Below are 17,627 nucleotides of genomic sequence, written 5' to 3' on the forward strand. Positions count from 1 at the left end.
TGCTAATTTGTGTTAATGAACTTAATTAGCCAAACTAATTAAGTGTTACTAGTCAGATTTAATTAGTGAATATGATTTGACTTTGGAATTGATGAAGCTCGTACGCATTCTTCAATTTTTCCGTTTTAGGGAAATGTTTACGACTAAGCTGAGTATTCAATATCCTAGACATAACCACAAGATAGAAAATGATAAATTTCTAGCAGTACATCGATTTTTAGGGCTAGAAAAAATTGAACTCTTAGCCGTAATTGGATTTTCCAAATTTGATTTTTCGTTACGAAAGTTCTAGTCACGTGTGGTTATTCGTAAATAAAATCTTCTCATATTGGATAATCATAAAAAAGCAACTTTTCGACTTAATTATTTTGAAAAGTTAGAAGTTAAGAATAACTTCTTCAAGAAAAAGAGTAACCTTCCTATGGAGAGGGTGTTTGGATAACTACTTCTACCAAACCCATGGACTTCCGTGAAATCAGGCCCAATCGAAACAAACTCTTTCGGGCTACATTTCGATTTGAGCATGATCTTACCAAGGCCCAACATTAGGAAGAGAAATCCCTAGCAGTGAAGAGGGTTAGGGTAAGGTTATTCAGAGAGAAAGAAATCTTGAATCTCTTTGTGCTGTCTATGGCAACAACAGTTCCCATCTCCTCCTCCTTCTCCTACAATACTCCTCTTGGGTCCCAAAATTTCAGAATCTTCCTTTTTGGTTCCATTAAATTCTTCTTCCTTAAACCTCTCTTTTACAGCTTCTTCTGCTAAAACAACATACCTATCTCAAGTAAGTAGACAAATTACTCATAACCCTAGTCTTGAAATCTGATTGTTTTTCCTCTGTTTTTGGTATATTTTTGTAGTTACCCTGCTGATTATTTATGTAAAATATTATTGGATTCATTGATGTGTAAAATATTGTTGTTGTTGCCATGGAATTTTTTGTGGGTTTTTTCAAATTCTTGCAATTGAGTTTCGATTCCACAGACAGGAACCAATTCTTGCAATTGAGTTGCAATTGAGTTTATAGGTTTGTTTAGACGAATGGACTAGGTTTGTTTAGACACGAGTGCTACTCACTGTTGAAGGCAGGTAGATAGTTCACAAGTAACACAAAGAAAATAGGTAGAAAAAGGCTTGCTATATTACTATTTAGATATTTTTTAGCTACATAATGTTTCAAAAGAGGGGCTAAAAGGCATAAAATAATCCCTTGCATGCATTAGTGATTTACAGCAGGAAATCAGTAAGAGGCTGCTATTATGGCGTACGCCCGCAGGGAAATTACAATTGAAGTTCCTAACATCTTTAATAGATGTTTAGGATAACATAAATTAGAAGAAGTAAAACCCAATGTGTGCAGCTTTCTTTTTTTCAAGTTGTTTCAAAAGTTTCTTGTTCTTAGAATCCTATCTTTGTTACTTTTGTATCTTTGCCCATAGATAGAATGGGTGCTACTTCACCAATTTAGGATCCGAAGGTCTGTGTTGCTAGGAATATTTGTGGGTTTTACAAATTCTTGAACTGAATTGAGTTTCAGATAGTGATTAATACACACAGCAACAAAAAAGGACCCAAATTTAGTTTTCCCGTTTATTGCTGAGAAAGGGTTTCCAATGTTAGAGATTAGTGATTATGGATTTATTTGATTGATTCATGTAAAATGTTGTTGCAATTTCACTTGTTATTGTCATACCATTCTTAACGACCCAATATTGCTGGGTTTTATGGGAACTGAACTGAATTGAGTTTTAGTTGGTTATTGATACTTTTATGGGAGCTGAACTGAATTGAGTTTTAGTTGGTTGTTGATTCCATAGAAGAACAAAGATGTACTGAATTTTTACTATCTATTTTTGCCATTGAATGTTGAGAAAAAGAACGTCAATTTTTGAGGTACTATAAGTATTGCAACCGGGCTAGGTTAGTTAATGTTATCATAAGACGCGAGGACTTCTCACTGTCGAAGCCAGGTAGCTAGTCCACAAGTAACACAAAGACTATGGATAGAAGAAGGCTTGCTGCATTATTGTTTAGATTCTTTTTTGGCTACATATTGTTTTAAAGGAGGGACTAAGAAGACATAAAATCCTTCCAGACATTAGTGATTACTGCAAGAAATAAGTTTGAGGCTGCCATTGTGGCTTAGGGAAATTATGATTAAAGTTCCGAAAGTCTTTAATAGATTTTCTAGGATAACGGAAATTAAAAATACCTGATGTGTGCAGTTTTCTCTTTTTTAAGTTGTTTCAACAGCCTTTTTCTCAGGTTCGAAACCCTATCGTTGTTAGCTTTGGTATTTTTGCCCATAAAATGGCTGTTATATCACCAATTTAGGATCCAAAGCTCAGTTGTTGGGAATATTTGTGTGTTTTACAAACACTGGGACTGAATTGAATTTTTGCTAGTGATTAGTACACACAGGAAGAAAAAAAGAACCAAATTTAGTTTCCCCATCTATTGTTGACAAAAGGTTTTAAAATGTTAGAGATCCATTACACTTGTTATTGTCATACCATTTTTAACGACCCGATACTGCTTGGTTTTATGGCACTGAATTGAGTTTTAGTTAGTAATAATTGATACATACGAGAACATATATATACTGAATTTACCATCTATTTTGTGGATTGAATGTTGAGAAAAGGATTGTCAATTTTTGAGGTCCATATGATTATTGTAAATGTGAGAGGTTTGTTAATCTTATCATCATACAGGAGGGATACTTACTGTTAGCTAGTCCACAAGTAACACAAAGAATATAGATAGAAGAAGGCTTGCTAATTTGCTGTTTGGACACCTCTAGAGTCCTTTTACGCATTAGGGATTACGGCAAGAAATTAGTTTGACGCTGTCATTGTAGCTTAGGGAAATTACGAGTTGAGTTCCTAAAGTCTTTAATAGATTGTCTAGGATAACTTAAATTTAAAGATGTAAAATCTGAAGTGTGCATCTTTCTCCTTTTTAAGTTGTTTGAATAGTTTTCTTTTTCTCACATTCCAAATCCGAAGGTCTGTTGCTAATACCACGGGATATTATTGGACCAATATCCTTCACAGGGTCTGGGTCCACATGCCGGAAGCATTTCTCACATTTATATGTCCAAATAAACCATATCTTAGTAGCAAAAATTTCTTTCCAATGTGATATGTGATCTAAGCTAGTACGAGACTTAGCTAGTGTGCAATATATTAAAGGTAGCCATAGCATGCTAATTTCTGAAATTTAACAGGGTATTCCGAACACGAGAAGTAATGGGTGGTAATGAAATTGATTTGTCTGGGGATGGAGGTGTTATCAAGACCATTATAAGGCAAGCCAAACCTGATGCAACTGGTCCAACTGAGAGCTTTCCACTTGTTGATGGTAACTTTGTTTCGATGTTGTGCTGTTTCTTTTTGGTTTCTATTACTTGTAGACTATAAATGAGTTGGTTGGAATCCTAAAAGATGTACGATTTTTTGGTGTTATGCAGTTCATTATGAAGGCACTCTTGCTGAAACGGGTGAAGTTTTCGACACTACCCATGAAGACAATACAATTTTTTCGTTTGAGGTTGGAAAGGGAGCTGTGATCAAGGCCTGGGATTTAGCCTTAAAAACCATGAAGGTGCTTTTCTTTTGATCTTTGTTAGATTTTGCGTTGTTGAAGCGATAAATCATCCATTGCTCTTACTATTTGTACTCTTATAGACTGGTGAAGTTGCGAAAATCGTTTGTAAGCCGGAATACGCCTATGGAAGTGCCGGCTCTCTGCCAGAAATCCCCCCAGAGTAAGTAATGTTGTCTCTTCTCGTCTTCCTGATACTCATAAGTTAAGACTGGCAGCTATGTAAACCCTCTTGACAAAACACGGGTGATAGTTATACAATCTATTCCTCGTCTGAGATCTGGGTACTGCGAAAAATGACCAGTGCTTGGAAAAACTGTCTTCAAACATCCTTACTGCTTGTTATGCAGCCTATGCTAATCATACTGATGCTAAAAGTGGGAATATGTGTTTTATACAGGTCAACTCTTGTTTTCGAGGTAGAGTTGGTGGCGTGCAGACCAAGGAAAGGCTCTAACGTCGCTAGTGTTTCGGATGAAAGAGCACGTTTAGAGTAAGTAGTACATCAATTTCAGTACTTTATCGAGCAATTTTTTTTTTTTTGCTCGGACCGTCCCTTAAGAACTTTATTCACCAGATAGTTTATTGATAATCTATTGAATTTCTTATTATCAGTGAACTGAAGAGGCAGAGAGAGATGGCTGCTGCAACCAAAGAAGAAGAGAAGAAGAAAAGAGAAGAAGCCAAAGCTGCTGCAGCCGCTCGTGTGCAAGCCAAAATGGATGCTAAGAGAGGTCCTGGAAAGGGAAAAGGAAAAGGAAAATAAGACTTGAAGACACTTGCCTAAAACCATTGCAATAAAGACATTCTGCACTACTGAAATCTCATTTTAACCGAAGAGAGTTTCCTATGTATTAGTCCATAAATTTGCTACAACATATATGGTTTGGTTGCTAATCTATGACAATGTAATTTTTAGAGCATGGGCTTGCATTGAGAACGTATTGAAATTCCTGATGACTGCATTTGGAAACATGGCTGTTGCAGGTTGTTTTTTTTTCCGACTCTTGACTCAACCGACTAGGTTGTTTTTTTCTGACTCAACTACCTCGTCTTAATCTGACTCGTTATATCGGAATCTAACTTATCAAGAAAGTTATGAAATAGAAAGGTTTTAAAAACCTTTTGAATTCAGTCAGATACGTGACCAGTGCAAGTCGAATACTTCCGAGTCAGATATATGAGCCGAGTCAGGCCTCCTCTCAGATCCCCAGTCAGACCCAATAACTGCTGATTAAGTACCACCCATTCAGAGCAAATTAGGAAAGAAAAAAAAAGGCATTCATCATGGAAGGGGGAGTATGCTCCAAGTATCATCTTCCTCCTTGGTTCCTACAAAAACCAAACATAAATATGAACTTCATCTCCAGAAGAGTATCATGCTTCAGTTATCAACATCATCCTCTGTTAATACTAAACCTTGTCAGACACTTTAATGGAAGAAGAAGAAGAGCAACCCCTCCATTTGAGCGTTTCATAAGGGATCAATGCAAGTCAGGGGAGATTAAAAATCTTGACATTGCAAAGTGTTATTTTGATCAAATGGTTTCAGTGAAGCCTTTGCCATCCATTTATACATTCAATCATTTACTAACTTCTGTTTCAAAGAACAGAAGTTATTCAGCTGTTATTCTGATGTGCAAAATGATGAACATCGTCGGAATTCAGCCGGATTTGTTTACATTGAGCATTCTGATTAACTGTTATTGTAAATTAGGTGATACTGATTCTGGGTTCTGTGTGTTTGGTGAAATGATTAAGAGAGGGTATGAGCCTGATACTGTAGTTTATACCACTCTGATTAAGGGATTGTGTATGCAGGGACTGCTAATGAATGCGGTTGAGGTGTTTGAGAAAATGACTGAGAGGGATGTTCGGCCGAATGCTGTTACTTGTGGGACTCTTATATGTGGGCTTTGTAAAATTGGGGAAGTTGCTCTTGCTCTAGAGTTGCACAGGAATATGGTGAAATGGAAATGCAGTCCTAATCTGATCACTTATAATTCATTGATTCATGGGTTTTGTAATGTTGGCCGGGTAAGTGAAGCAATGACACTCTTTAATGAGATGTTGAGTCGAGGAATTTCAGCTGATGTTGTTACTTATACATGTTTATTTCATGCATTGTGTCAGTATGGTTTGTGGATGGAAGCGAGAGAATATTTTGATCAAATGGTGGGTATAGGGATATCACCTGACATAGTAGCATTCACAGTATTGATAGATTCTTACTGTAAAGCAGGGATAGTGAGAGGTGAATATTGGGTCTTGGAGCTTATGAGTAAGTTAGGCATAGAGCCTTCTGTGGTAACTTATAATTCAATGATCAACGGGTACTGCATGAATTGCAGATTGGATGAAGCTATTCAAGTCTTCCACGAAATGCAACAAAAGGGTGTGGAACCCGACGAATCTACTTACAGCACGCTAATAGCTGGACTCAGCCGGATTGGAAAAATTAGAACTGCAGTAGATTTTTTCAACAATATTAAATCCTGCGGACAGCCGTTGAGCCTAACCACATGTAATGCATTGTTGGATGGGCTCTTCAAGAATCATGAATTTGACAAAGCAATCAAACTTTTGTATTTTGTGGAGGATAATGGTTTAGAAGCTGATCTTTATACGTACAATATAGCCATTGATGGCTTGTTCAAAGCTGGGGAACTTGTAGGCGCAAGGAAATTATTTTGTGAACTCCGTAATAAAAGATTTATGCCGGATGTTAGAACATATGCCATAATGATCGATGGCCTATGCAAGAAAGGGATGCCATTTGAGGCTGAGAGAATCTTCATTGAAATGGAAAGGAATGGTTGCTTGCCTGATGCTATCACATATTGCATCATCATTCAAGGTTTCATTGATGAAGAAGAGATTGATAAAGCAAAGCAATTTTATCATGAAATGCTTGAAAGAGGATTTGTTCCCAGCAATAATATAATTTCGTTGTTTAAGACCAAATTTTCGGTGGATCAACTAGAGAATTTCAGTTGTTTCGTCAAACCAATTCTTGCCTTGTCAGAAACTAGCAGCAGTAGTGCAATTAGTAATCTGGAGGAAGAAAGGTTTTTTGAGCAACAGGACATAAAGGCATATGCGTAGATGGTTTGTTCCGTATACCATGATAGAAGTTACTAACAACCATGTTGGTTTGTCTGGAGATGGAGGTGGTATGGAGACATAAGGCAGATAAAGTTGATGCAACTGGTATGACTTCCCACTCGTCAATGGTAATTTTCAATTTGATGTTATGTTTTTCTGATTTGTTTTACAATGACTATGAAGAAACATGACTTGATTTGTGGTCTTGCACAGTTCATTTTGAAAGCACTCTTTCTGAAACGGGTGAAGTTTTGTTCACTAGTGATGAAGATTATTCTCATTTGAGGTTGGAAAGGGAGCTGTGACCAAGGCGTAAGATTTAACTTTGACACCTATGAAGGTGCTTTTCTAGGGACTTCGTTAAATTTTGGTTTGTTTTAACAAAAACTCATTCACACACTTCTCATTCTTTTAGGTTGACAAAATTGCAAAAGCCATTTGTAAGCCGGATTATGCCTATGGAAGTGTTATTTCTCCACCAGCCCTAGAGTGTACTATTTTGCTATTTTATCCTGGTAAGGTTAAGCTTTGACATATCTCTTATTTTGGTCATCGACAAAACATAGTGGATCTATCCCTTGGTAATATAAACAATGTTTAGCTGTTGCAGAAAAGGCCGACTAAATGGGTCTCCCAAGCATCCTCATTTGCTATGCTTTCATATTGATGCTAAAAGTCTGTATTTGTGTTTTATATAGTGCAAGATCGACTTCAAGGTTGAGTTGGTGAGTTGCAGGCCAAATAAGGGCTCTCGCCCGATAGAAGGACGTGTCTGGAGAGTAAGTTGTGGCTCTTTTTATTTTATCAGCTAGTCCTTTTGCTTTGTGTCAAATTCAATTTCAAAGATTCTCTTTAGATATTTTATTGTATTCAATTTCAAATCAGTGAACTGAAGAGGCAGAGGATGATGGGCGCTGCGAGTAAAGAAGAAGATAAGAAATCAAATAAAGAGAGGAAGCTAAAACTGCTGCCACTAGGTAAAAGTTGCATTCGACTAAAATTTTCTGCTCGAATCATGATACTGCATTCCATCACCGATATATAAGGAAAATTAAATGTTATCGAAGTTTGAGAAGAATCTCCATTTAACAAACAATAATGAATGAATTGCTGGAACCTAGACAAGCCTCTTTTATAGTCCCTGGTGCCTAGTGTCTGGTATGTGGATCATTTCCCGACTGTTATTTTTGTCAAATCCCCATGCTTATTATGCTATAGTAACTTTTCATTTTGTAGTTTCAGTCTTACTTTTACACATGACACCAATGTTTGAACAACAACTGTTATAACGGGAGCGGTTTCTGGCCGTTACCGTTCCTAAGAACAATTAATAACAGTTGAGAGCACTAAATAACGGTCAAGAACGTCCATTATGGCCGTTAGTAACGAAAATATAAGAAAAACATTATTTGGAGAAATGGTCTATTTCAAACACTGCACGACACTAGCAGATGAATCGATGTGGCAACATTGTTTAGTTACTGTTTTTTATGCCTACGAAAGAGTTGTTCACACTGGATCTGTTAGATATAAAACAACAAACAGTTCCTATTTGCAGGGAATAATATCTCTCTCCATCATGTAATAGTCAATAATTCAGCAACTATGAATAAACTAATCTGTTGAGATCTGAATTATGATAGTTGACTGGATTTGATCTTGATGTATGAGCTGTTACCCAGTCACGTCGTTTACATATTCCCGAAGTTGAAACAATATATATAGATAGATATAGATCTCATAGTGTTCATCTTGTTAATGAGCTCATAATTTTCTTTCAATTTCTTCACACAAGCCTTTTGTTTATACTCTGTCAGTCTCCTTGTCAGAGTGAGTGAGTAACTATGTTGTGGTATAGAGATCCTGGAGAAAGTAAAACTTTTAGATTGTCATCTGAGGAACTAAACTCGCCCTTCTATAATCTACCTGTTCTTGAGAAAATGACTGGCAAGACGAGGTTGCTACTTGTTATCACCCTTAAAGACAAGGAAGAAGAGTTCCTTGAAGATAAGCAAGCTCTCGAAAAACAAGTTTTAGATTTGACATCAAAACTTATGAAGTCTTGTGGTGTTGTAGGTCAATCAGCTGGTGAAGAACCATGGATGAGTGATCATACAGTTCCTAGTAATTGGGTTCCTTACGAAGAACTTGACGGGCGAAGATATTTGAGAAATACTCCTTTGACTGTCACTCAAGCAATGGGCATGCCAGAATGTGCTGAAGATAATACAACCAACGTTCAAGCCAAGAACCGTTTCTACAGAGGAATTTTTCCTACACTGGGCGTGAACATCGCAGAGTTGACTCCCAACAAAGATGATGCAAGATTTGGTCCAAAAGGTTGGGGTTTGCGCAACAGTGAAAGGAACTTGTTTTGCAGCTCGGAAGGCACGAGTCAGAGATGTCTGTCGATGCACACAAGACATGTTAATGTCTTCAAATCACTAGAGCAGGAGAAGATGATGCAACCAATTTTTCGAACCGTTTCTATCGGGGAATGTTTCCTATAGTGGTTGTGAACACTGCAGAGTTGACTCCCAACAAAGACGATCGATCCAAATGTCAGAGAGTTCATGCAGCGATGAAGGAATTTGTTATGCAACCCAAATGGCTCTCAAGTCAGATGTCGGTTAATCTACATAAATGCTGAATAAAGGGCCTCTCAGTACTTCAATTACAATTACATCAGTATTTTGTAATATTGTTTGGATTTGTGTCTGCTTTTGGTTAGGTTGTATCTTTAAGGTCACTAATTGTTTTGTAAATCATTCTCGTAAAAAATTAAATTATATTATAAGGTTTTCGCTTTCTTTTCTGGGCCCAAATTATTATTGAAAAATCTTTACAAAAAAATCAGTCCAACCTGAGTTCCAGATGGAAGTAGAACATGGTTTGGAGAATTTTGTAATATCATCAGCTACAGAGGCACAGAAACACAAGGAGAAGAAAGACACATTAGTTTCGATGTGTGACCAAAAGAAAAGAAACGGTTTATTGTACAATATTGCAAGAAATTACAATCTTCTCTGCTGTACTCCGAAAAGAAATGGCAAAAATGAACAGAAGAAAAGATAAAATCTGTAACAAAGCTCAATTTCTGGGAGCTCTGACACCAGAACTTCCTTTCAAAAACACTGCATAAATCATTCTTAAGCTTACTCGTAGATGAGCTTTCTGTTAATATGAACATCAAATGGTCAACTTGTGTGCAGTAATTTGTGTATCACGTATGATGATAGACAAGGGCACTCGCTCTTTTCCATTGTTCCACGAGATAACCCAGTAGTAATATACACGAATGAGCTGGTTGAAATGGACCATACCCACCATAGCGTCAGAGTCAGTTTCATCTCTTCGAGGTTTAGATTAGCAGGTTCCAGACCGCTCCTCCAAAAGCCGCAGCAAAGCCAAAAAAGGAAGTATTATCATCTTACTGTTGAATTGGAATCTGTGTTGTCGTAGGCTGTTCGAAAACGTACACCAGAACCAATATGTCTTGAGGTTGGGAGGACCCATGTGAAAATGTTTGGTCCCAGAACCTAAATAAACGTTAAACAATGATGACGTTTATATAAATATTGTACAACTTTCCAAAAGCAGAAACCATATAAGGAAGACCAAAAGAGGCTAAAACATGGTAAAGAGAATTCATATTGCGCCTTCAGCCCCGGAGACTATGAATTCAGCATTGTGAGATTGTGCAAGTGGTGTGAAAGCGGGCAAGTAAATTCTCAATATATCAAATGAATGAAACTTGCAGACTGACAAACCACAAGTAATATCAAAGAGTCGAAATGCATGAATGAAGATTCTTACTGTTGTTAGATTTTGGTAGGGACCAAGATCATATGGATGCCTATACACATTTCCAACCTTTTCTGCAAGCCATGTTGCTCTCACTCCTTCGTGGTACTGAGATTGATGTAACCAATTACTGAAAATAATCAGAAGACAAACTTGCAAACAAGAAAAAAAGATAGAAAAAATGAAGCTTTTGTCACACCTCTATTGTGGTTTTGTTTTGTAGAATAAGGTAGACATGCCAGCCCAGTAGAATACTTAACGCAGTCCCTAATGGAACAATCAACACCCCGGAAATAATCTGAAGAATACAGACGGTAAGTAATCAATTTAAGTAATCCCTATAAGATAAATCGAGGGTTGCTGGCATAACGTACAAAATGGATTCTGGAAGAACCAGCTTCTAGTTGACCATCATTTTCAGCATCATCAAGAACACAACCCACAAGCAAAATCTGAAACGAAATAATAACATTCATTTTAAAACCCAAAACTTCATCCTCTTACTGCAGCTTCATGTCTCCTTTACCAGGGAAGAGCGGCAAAAGGCGCAGCAGAGCCTCACTACTGAATTAATTATTTTTTTCGAAAAATCGCAAATTGGGAATAAAGATTAAAAGCATACCAGAGAGTGAATGCATGCAATTACAGCATACAGAACGAAGACAAAGAAAATCTTATAATTTGCATGACCCACGCAGTTATTGATCCAGATACAATGGTGGTCCTGCATTGCAAAGATAGTACTTCAGAAATCTAAATAGTTGTGAAGTTCCGGATAGAAGCTAACCAAGGCCACACTTACCATTCGTAAAACACATCTCTTGCAAACACGACAGTGATGTGCTCGGGGAGGTTTATAGCACGAGCACTTCTGACAATATCTCAAATCCCCACCCTGTAACAAAATCCAAGACAACCAAGTAAGATTTTGCACAGGACCACTTAACACAAACTCATTAACCAACAAATACAGACTCCAACTCCAACTCAAATTCACCATCTCTATACATCTCTCAGTATTATAAGAGAGCACTACGACCAGAATGTCAACAAACTTGCCTTGTGAAGGTAATACCACATTGGCTAAATAACTACTGATATTAACTGAGTGTATAAAATGTGGGTATTTTACATCATTCACTAATCATCATATCAATCAAGCGGAGTCATGATATCGAAATTAGAACTAAACCTTTTGATTTCACAACAAAAGCTAACAAGCACGAGACTATAACAATGCTTTAGGTCTAGAAATCGAAGATACTAATCCAAAAATTCCTTGGATTTCCAAGCTTCTCCTCCATTTTGTAATGTTCCAAATGTCTTAAAAATCCCAACTCAAAACACTCCCATGAATCCCCCCTAGCCCACCATTTACAATCAGCCTAAACACAATCCAGATTGAAAAACCAATACCTCCCAAGAAAAAATTACCTATAAATTCCAGAATTATGGAAGTTCTGTAATAAATCCAAGATTCACCTCTACATTTCTCTATGGATTTTTCCAAAAACCTAAATTCCCACAATCAGCTGAAAAATCCCAAACCCAAATTCAAATTCCAACACAAACCCACGATTCTAATCACTCCTCACCTAACATAACCAATATCAAAACCCCTAATTTCAAACCAAATCAGCCATTAAACAATCAAAAGAAAACTTATAAAGAACAAACCTTTCTTTTGATTTCTTGGATAGGAGTTTGAGAATCTTCAACATCAGGCATGAAATTAGAAGGAACGCCACCAGGATCTTTACAAATAGCGATCCAATATGTAACAATACAGATTATAGTAGTTATAGTGAACGCAACACCATTAAGAATCCCATGAGAAGTATTAAGACCACCTAACCAATTCTCAATGAAGATGAATATGGTTGTGTAATACATATACCCAATTACACCTAGAACCAGTATAATTGGTATTGATACTGTTCTTCTCTGCCCCATCTCTCTGAGACAGAGAAAAAGAATAGACTTTTTTTTTTCAGAAGAGAAAATATATGAAGATGAAAGAAAAGAAGAAGGGTATTTTGGGTTTTTTGTATTAAGATCTGTTTGTTTTTTATTCAGAGCCGCCGTGGGCGGTGGAGGTTTCGGTTGGGGTTCGTCAAATAAGGAGGAGATGTTTGGTGTAACGACGGAAATCCCCTTTGGTTGTTGTTAAGGTGTTGTTTTCTAATGTTACTTTTGTTCTACGCTTTTTCGGTGGATGGGTCTAAGCACTTGGCAGATGATTTATCCGATAAAATGTTTCATTCAAGAATGGGTTGTCGTCCACCTAAGACCTTCCTCGTGCTGGCAAAAATAGTGTTATTTTAAAATCACTAGAGTTGAGCTCTTAGGCCGGTTACTATAGGGGTGCAAAACTATTGATTTGCAAGTTTTGCACCCACTATGAATCTGGCAAACAAGCAAACTGGCCTGATTAAATGGTAAATTTTCCACTTAGCGAGGCCAGGTCAAGTGTCTACTGAGCGGTGTAGCAAACACCGGAAAGTGTAGTCTCCACCGTCAGCTGTCAAGACTCAACCGGTCGTATCATCTCATCTAACGGTCATAATTTCTTCATCCTATAAATATGATATCAAATTTCATTTCAACTTACACTATTTCTTTAATCTCCATTCTTTCACTCCACAAATCCAACATGTCAGTTCGAGTTCGAGCTCGCAAATTTAACATAGCTGAAGATGAATCCATTTGCAGGTATTATGTTTTCGTTATGCCAGATATAGCCAACGATGGACAACATCAACATCAAGAGATTGTATGGAGTCGTATATTTCATAGATTTCAAGAAGATACAATGAACCTCAATAATCGAGATACAGATGGATATTATGAACGCTTCCGAGTAATCAGCAGGAAGGTGAAGTTTTTTGTCGCTGCACTTACTGAAGGCTATCTAAACCGACAACATGGCCAAAACACATTTGATGTGGAGCAAATGTGTCGGCTCGAATGGCGCAATAAAGTGGGAAAAGATTTTGAATTTGATGGTTGTTATCTTATCTTGAGGGTGTTTCCCGAATACGATCAGTTTAGATTAGCTGTCCAAATATGATGCATCTTTCATTTGTATGATGCATCTATCATTTGTATCAAATTTTAATTTTAAGATATTATTAATATAAAACTAGTGCATCTTTCACTAAAAGTTTAGAATTTTAATTTAGCCCTCATTCATTCATCTAGATAATGACATAACCTACAATAAAGATTAAAACTAAAAATTTGGGACAATGTTCTTCATCTTGTTTATCTTTTTCATTTCACCAAACTTCCAATCCAATGCTCTCATGAACGGAGTCTCCTTTGTTTATCTTCTTCTTTGCCTTCAAATTTTCCTTCCCTTGAACTTTTCTTTTTCTTTTCTTAGTTAGAGGTTGATTTGGTTAATATCCAAAACTTGTAGACTTCTTTGATTTTTGCCTACTTCTTTCTAACCTTCACATATCTTATTAAGGGTGGATTCAAGCACCACTCCAAAAAATCAAGTTGGGTAGCCAAGTCAAGTTGGGAGTCAAAGTTTACCATTTTGAAAGATAAAATAGATAAAGACAGAACTTTTTTTTTGTAAAAAATTTGGTGTGATTTTTGTGTGATTTTTTGCCATTTTTATAGCGGTGGAGAAAGAGCCGTTAGAGGTTTGAAATCAACCGAACGGTTGAGACTATACCGCTAGCGGTGTAGTCCCGACCTCCAGCGGTGTAATCTCGACCATTCGGTGGAGACTCGACCGCTTATATTTTCTACCATAGTAGCGCGGCCAGTTTGCGACCTGGTCGGAAAGTGTTCTTGCCTATATCATTAGCTCGGGTAGTCTCCGTTTCTGGTGTTTCAGTCACCTTTCAATTGTCAGGCCAGCTGGCATGACAAATGGGTGGGTTAGAATTCTCAACGCTGATCTTCTGTTCTATGCACATGTAAATGGGGCGGAGCTATTAAGTCCGCTCAACAACCAGGCGTTAACTATATATACGCCGGGCTGGGGCGTTAACTATATAAACGCCTGGCGTAGGGCGTTAACTATATATACGTCGGGCTGGGGCGTTAACTATATAAACGCCGGGCTGGGACGTATGTATAATCTTCGTCTCAATGGGGCGTTAATTATGAACGCCTGGCGTGGGGCGTAAACTTTAGCAACGTCCCAACGGGCGAACATTTCAGCAACGCCTCAACCAGGCGTAACTTATATACACGCCTCTTTATGGGGCGGTGACTTTACGTGCGTTTCACAACAGGCGTAGATTATATACACGCCCGATGACAAACGGTGATTATACATCCGCTCCACTATATATAGTTTTGGTCTTGGTCCCAGACCAAATATGGTCCTGAATTTTGTTTTGATCCAGATTTTAATCTTTACTCCGTCCCGTTGTGTCTCGTCCATGGACCATAATTATAGGTTTGGTCGTCCACTGCAGTTGCTCTAAGGAAACGAACTAGACTATATTTGAAGATCACGTTAGAAAAGATAAATGTCCAAGGTATATAAATTACACTTTCACAATTGGATGTTGAAGTGATCGTCTAATGAATACATGGCATACATATAACTTAATTAATTTCATTTGCCGATCAAAAAAAAATAAAAAAAATAAAAAATTCAAAGCGCTTGTTCATAACTTAATTAGTTGAATGTCTTGCCCTTATTCTGTTACTTTCGAAGATGTGACTGTAGAAAGTGAAATTTCGTTTATTTATACTTGATGAGCAAGGAAAAATATCAACCTCAGTCTTAATTCTTGATGACCAAGGAAAAAACCTGTCTACCGTAATCACTAGTCTCTCATTAGTCAATTTTTTTTTTGTAGAGACGTTTTAGTTGAATTAGGTCACATAAGGATGGCTTAAAGATATAAACTGTGACAATCTAAATTTCACTTAGTTGGGGTCTTTATTCATAGAGAGTATAGACAATAATTGGACTTCTCACAATGTGAACCTAAGGGTGCACAGGAACCGAGCCGGACCGACGGACCGAACCGGAACCGATGGAACCGTACCTGATTTTGGACCGAACCGAGGTACAAGGTACAAGTACCGGTCCCAAAAATAGGAACCGAGCTCTGGGGGTACAGGTACGCGGTCCAACACATGAACCGTCCCGTACCGGACCGAAGTCCCGAATAATTCTGACCGTTAGATTTAGGGGATAAGGGATCTGTCTCAGCCATTGGATTAATAGGGGGTATATAATCTCACTGTGAGAAGGAGAAGAAATTCTTAGGGTTTCAGTTCCCTTATTTTTTTCTCGCCTCTTCTCAGTACTTCTCTCTGAGAAGGAGAAGAAATTCTCCCCTTCTTCTGATCTTCATCTTCTCTGTTAACCTTCAATCAAACGATTAAAAGTTCAAACCGTATTACTTCGTCTGTCTCTTCGTTTTTAATTCCGGTGTGAAGAAAATTAGAAGAACAATTCCGGTGGTAAGTAATTTTTAATTTTTTGATTTTAATTTTTGTATGCATGTCTGTGAATCACCGAATCTGTGATTGAGATTAACGGATTGTTGTTTTCTCTAGCGAGTAACGGCTTAAAGGATTTTCATCATCTCCCACCAAACCTTCATACCGAGTAGCGGCTTAAAGGATTCACTGCAATCACCGTAAGATCTTTTTCTTCTTCATATGGATGTTGTTTCTTTTACACTTCTGAAACTAAATCTATGCTTTTAGTGTTCTGTCACATTTTTGGATGATTTTTTTTGCTTTTAGATCTTTGATTCATGAGCAGTAGTTTAGCCGTGAAGATGGAAATGCTATTCTAAAGCTAGGGTTACCTAAAAATTTCTGTAATAGACTAATAGTTGTTTTTTAGTTTTGTGAATGCTGATAAAATGTTAACATGGGTGTTGAATTTGACTCTGAGTATTTAGTTTACCATTCTTTTGATTGAGTTAGTTTAAAGGCTATTTTAAAATGTTTTTTAATTACTGAGAGGACGAATCTGTGGTATTGTTTGTTGAATCATAATCTTTTTAACTAACCTAAATTTGTTTAGTTAGGTTTTTAGATTGCGTCTTGGTTTAGCTAGAGTGATCTGAAAGAGACTTTCCCATGTATATTATATGCTTCTGTTTGGATTAAAATCATATGTATGACTCACTTCTCAGACGCCTGAAAACAACATTTTGGAGTTGTTATCCCTATACGATGAGTATTCCATCTCCGCAGATAACGTTGCAGATTTAAAGTTTCTGTTAATTATAATTTGATGATATATAGAAGGTGATAATAGCTCATTAGAAACAGGTTCACTGTACAGTTTCTTCTCTAATTTCTGCGAGAGAATTTATTACATGTATCATCGATTTGTCTTATCATTCTCTATGGATATAAGTGATGCAGTCACCGGCATCTTCTGCAACTACGCGATGACATAGGTCCTAGAAAGGGAAAGTTGTCTCTGTAACTGAATTTATTTAGTATTTATTTGCTTATTATTTGTTGGCTGTTTCCTTCATTGGCCTCTGCGAATTAACATTACATATTTATACTGTTTGATAACTAAACTACTTAAGTTAAATATTTTCCTAGGTATTTGTCCATTGCTGCAAACTATGTCCAAAAATTTCAATTTCTCTATAACCCACTGATGTACTATGTATGCCCATTGGAGTCATTTATGTCTTCCTCACTCTACTTCAAGGTGAACCATACATGTTTGTACAACCACCCAAATGAGAAATAAAAAAACAGGTAACTCCATTACTTATTACATGTAATTCTGGAAATGTGTTGTCTATTATAATTCTAATTCCACTGGAATTGTAACAAGGATCTATTGAACTTTGTGTTAATTTTTTTTGTACTTTTGTATAGAATGCAATAGATGTGATGAGGTAATATTGATGGTTAAGGGTGCCATTATTCCAAACTTTTTTTCTCTTAATTTAAAGGGAAAATACATGAAGACGAAAATTTTTCTGTGTAATTTTAGCATTCAGAGTTTATTTTGTAATTCAAGATATTGATCTCCCAAAAACTCTCTTACAGGATCTACTGGGCTCACTTTGGATAATATAGTCTTATATGCATTTGATTATCTTAGAGATTTGGAGTTTGACTAAGCAATTGTATCCATTTTCTTCATCCAG

General features: G+C 37.0%; 3 protein-coding genes across 7 annotated transcripts; 2 read left to right on the top strand and 1 right to left on the bottom strand.

Moving 5' to 3' along the window:
- Nucleotides 1-582: 582 nt before the first annotated feature.
- On the top strand, nucleotides 583-4,579 carry LOC113308651 (peptidyl-prolyl cis-trans isomerase FKBP20-1-like). The gene is made up of 6 exons (XM_026557114.1): nucleotides 583-784; nucleotides 3,230-3,363; nucleotides 3,473-3,606; nucleotides 3,690-3,769; nucleotides 4,007-4,099; nucleotides 4,222-4,579. Exons 2-6 carry the CDS (start codon nucleotides 3,252-3,254, stop codon nucleotides 4,370-4,372), a joined length of 570 nt encoding a protein of 189 aa, XP_026412899.1. The 5' UTR covers nucleotides 583-784; nucleotides 3,230-3,251; the 3' UTR covers nucleotides 4,373-4,579.
- A 303-nt stretch (nucleotides 4,580-4,882) lies between these two features.
- LOC113310971 (pentatricopeptide repeat-containing protein At5g16640, mitochondrial-like) lies at nucleotides 4,883-8,918 on the top strand. 5 transcript variants are annotated; one of them, XM_026559802.1, is made up of 7 exons: nucleotides 4,883-5,643; nucleotides 5,740-6,816; nucleotides 6,925-7,023; nucleotides 7,127-7,226; nucleotides 7,410-7,490; nucleotides 7,597-7,688; nucleotides 8,788-8,918. In XM_026559802.1, exons 1-2 carry the CDS (start codon nucleotides 4,894-4,896, stop codon nucleotides 6,709-6,711), a joined length of 1,722 nt encoding a protein of 573 aa, XP_026415587.1. In that variant the 5' UTR covers nucleotides 4,883-4,893; the 3' UTR covers nucleotides 6,712-6,816; nucleotides 6,925-7,023; nucleotides 7,127-7,226; nucleotides 7,410-7,490; nucleotides 7,597-7,688; nucleotides 8,788-8,918. The 5 variants fall into 5 exon arrangements, with proteins under 5 accessions (XP_026415587.1, XP_026415584.1, XP_026415585.1 ...); XM_026559799.1 differs by having other exon boundaries at nucleotides 4,883-6,839; XM_026559800.1 differs by having other exon boundaries at nucleotides 4,883-6,816; nucleotides 6,925-7,051.
- Nucleotides 8,919-9,678: 760 nt separating this feature from the next.
- On the bottom strand, nucleotides 9,679-12,580 carry LOC113310972 (probable protein S-acyltransferase 16). The gene is made up of 7 exons (XM_026559803.1): nucleotides 12,193-12,580; nucleotides 11,318-11,410; nucleotides 11,138-11,239; nucleotides 10,890-10,967; nucleotides 10,715-10,813; nucleotides 10,528-10,623; nucleotides 9,679-10,250 (listed from the first exon to the last, which is right to left on the bottom strand). The coding sequence occupies exons 1-7, from the start codon at nucleotides 12,466-12,468 to the stop codon at nucleotides 10,137-10,139; spliced, it is 858 nt and encodes a 285-aa protein (XP_026415588.1). The 5' UTR covers nucleotides 12,469-12,580; the 3' UTR covers nucleotides 9,679-10,136.
- Between the last annotated feature and the right edge of the window lie 5,047 nt (nucleotides 12,581-17,627).

The sequence above is a fragment of the Papaver somniferum genome, chromosome 9, assembly GCF_003573695.1.
Source record: "Papaver somniferum cultivar HN1 chromosome 9, ASM357369v1, whole genome shotgun sequence".
Classification (NCBI taxonomy): Eukaryota; Viridiplantae; Streptophyta; class Magnoliopsida; order Ranunculales; family Papaveraceae; genus Papaver; species Papaver somniferum.

What these genes read in the sequence shown, in the direction of transcription:
- LOC113310972 (XM_026559803.1), bottom strand. Translation starts at nt 12,468, where the DNA reads ATGGGGCAGAGAAGAACAGTATCAATACCAATTATACTGGTTCTAGGT. An exon ending in GTTCTTCCAGAATCCATTTT is followed by an intron (nt 10,814 to 10,889) that starts GTACGTTATGCC and finishes TGTATTCTTCAG; the next exon opens with ATTATTTCCGGGGTGTTGAT. An exon ending in AAAACAAAACCACAATAGAG is followed by an intron (nt 10,624 to 10,714) that starts GTGTGACAAAAG and finishes CATCAATCTCAG; the next exon opens with TACCACGAAGGAGTGAGAGC.
- LOC113310971 (XM_026559799.1), top strand. Translation starts at nt 4,894, where the DNA reads ATGGAAGGGGGAGTATGCTCCAAGTATCATCTTCCTCCTTGGTTCCTA.
- LOC113308651 (XM_026557114.1), top strand. Translation starts at nt 3,252, where the DNA reads ATGGGTGGTAATGAAATTGATTTGTCTGGGGATGGAGGTGTTATCAAG. An exon ending in GAGCTTTCCACTTGTTGATG is followed by an intron (nt 3,364 to 3,472) that starts GTAACTTTGTTT and finishes GGTGTTATGCAG; the next exon opens with TTCATTATGAAGGCACTCTT. An exon ending in GATGAAAGAGCACGTTTAGA is followed by an intron (nt 4,100 to 4,221) that starts GTAAGTAGTACA and finishes TCTTATTATCAG; the next exon opens with TGAACTGAAGAGGCAGAGAG.